The 1,625-nt window shown below is 34.2% G+C and overlaps 1 protein-coding gene across 1 annotated transcript in view; it reads right to left on the bottom strand.

Moving 5' to 3' along the window:
- The window catches only part of LOC109535778 (sodium/potassium-transporting ATPase subunit beta-1), a 14,373-nt gene extending 13,433 nt beyond the window's left edge, over nucleotides 1-940 (bottom strand). Inside the window, exon 1 of the mRNA XM_019901776.2 lies at nucleotides 577-940. Within this exon, the coding sequence (XP_019757335.1) occupies nucleotides 577-724 (148 nt within the window). The 5' untranslated portion in view covers nucleotides 725-940. The remainder of the gene's footprint in view (nucleotides 1-576) is intronic.
- Between the last annotated feature and the right edge of the window lie 685 nt (nucleotides 941-1,625).

Raw genomic sequence — 1,625 nt, 5'->3', positions numbered from 1 at the left:
TGGTGGAAAACACCGAAACGTTTTTTTAATTGATAAATAGACAATAAATGACTGAAGAACCCAGGATTTGATTTTAATTTGGAATTGAAACACAGTCAGGAAAGTACGTACAATTATAATATAATATAAAAATAAAGCTCGTTCCCTTGTTTAATGAAAGTGGCATTTTGCGCCACCCTATATGTTGCGCTTGCTTTGCCACATTACTAGCAGTGATAAAATAAGCCGTAAACGTAAATAATAAAATTACATCGAATTGTATTGTTTTACACTTAGCAAATCTTACGTGTGTTAATTAGTCGCTTGTTTTATTTGCTGTGATGATAAACTGAAATATAAAATAAAAACAAATGCGGAGCACGCTGTTCTAAACCAGTTCCCGTTGAAAATTAGCGCGGATTTTACAAAGCGAGTTGCTCAATGTCATAAAAGGTATAAAAGCATTAATTACTCAGTCAATGTACGAGTATTTGCTCAAAGCCTGCTTAATTTAATTCAAATTGCCTGCATACAGTTTGCCGAAATTGCATTGAGCCTCAACGAGATTTATTAAACTTGTTGCGCTCGAAAACTTACCCCAACTTTTACCGGTTCTTCCAAAAACTGCATTTGTACTTGGATTGTAAATGGCTTTTTTGAAAGATTCCCATTTTGTCTCATACGAAGGTTCACGAAATCGACCATCGATGTATTCGCCGTTATCTTCGGGTTTGCCCACAACCATGTTCAAACAATCCTGAACCACACTTAACGGTAAAAACGAATATTCCTGCTAATAGCCGATCCACACTATCCCGTGCTCAAGTTAGCAGGACGGCAAACACTGAGCTGAACATTGAGCGATTCTTTAAAACATTTTGATAAAATGTTATCTGGCTGCTTGACTCCTCGGTGCGTACGCTGCAGGAAGAAACTTGTCCGCAGGCGCTCGCAGGAGGTACTGCCACTGTTTTTATCAAGATGGAAAATCGTAGGATGGAAAACATGCTAGGTTCAGTAGCGTAACATTCGAATTATAATCATGCGATCTAGATTATAAAAACAAACCCCTCTTTAATCTGACCTCACGCTTGATTGCATACAGAAAAGTTGATAGTCTGTTGTTGCTGGTGCGGTGAATTCGTCCAACCACAACTACTGGAAATTTCGACCTGCTATAACAAGAATGACGAAAAGAATAGGAACTTTTGAAAGAAAATAAAATATTATGCGCGATGTATTCCTTTTGTATATATTTTTACTAATTTCATCCGTTAAAGTTTCCATTTATATTTGCATTAGATTACTGTTACTAAAACAGCTACAAGAGAAAAGAAAAATTTTACTAAACCAAGTCATAATCACTTGATATTTGCTCTTGCAGAGTTATACTCTACTCTAAAGAAAAAGAAAAAGGGCAGTCCCCAGATAGCACACAAATATTGCAGTAATATTATTTTAATATAGGTTGAAGCGACAGATTCTTGAATATTATAACAGTATTTCTTATAAATATTTCTTTGACATTTAAATCAGATATTTAGGAAATATTTTTTTTTGCAATATTTAATATAGGTTGACGCGACAGATTCTTATATATTATAAAAATATTTCTTGTAAATATTTATTTGACATTTAAATCAAAT

Source organism: Dendroctonus ponderosae, unplaced genomic scaffold (genome assembly GCF_020466585.1).
Source record: "Dendroctonus ponderosae isolate FM_Combo_2020 unplaced genomic scaffold, Dpon_F_20191213v2 Dpon_F_20191213_3, whole genome shotgun sequence".
NCBI classification, from domain to species: domain Eukaryota; kingdom Metazoa; phylum Arthropoda; class Insecta; order Coleoptera; family Curculionidae; genus Dendroctonus; species Dendroctonus ponderosae.
This window is presented reverse-complemented; position numbering and strand designations above follow the sequence as displayed.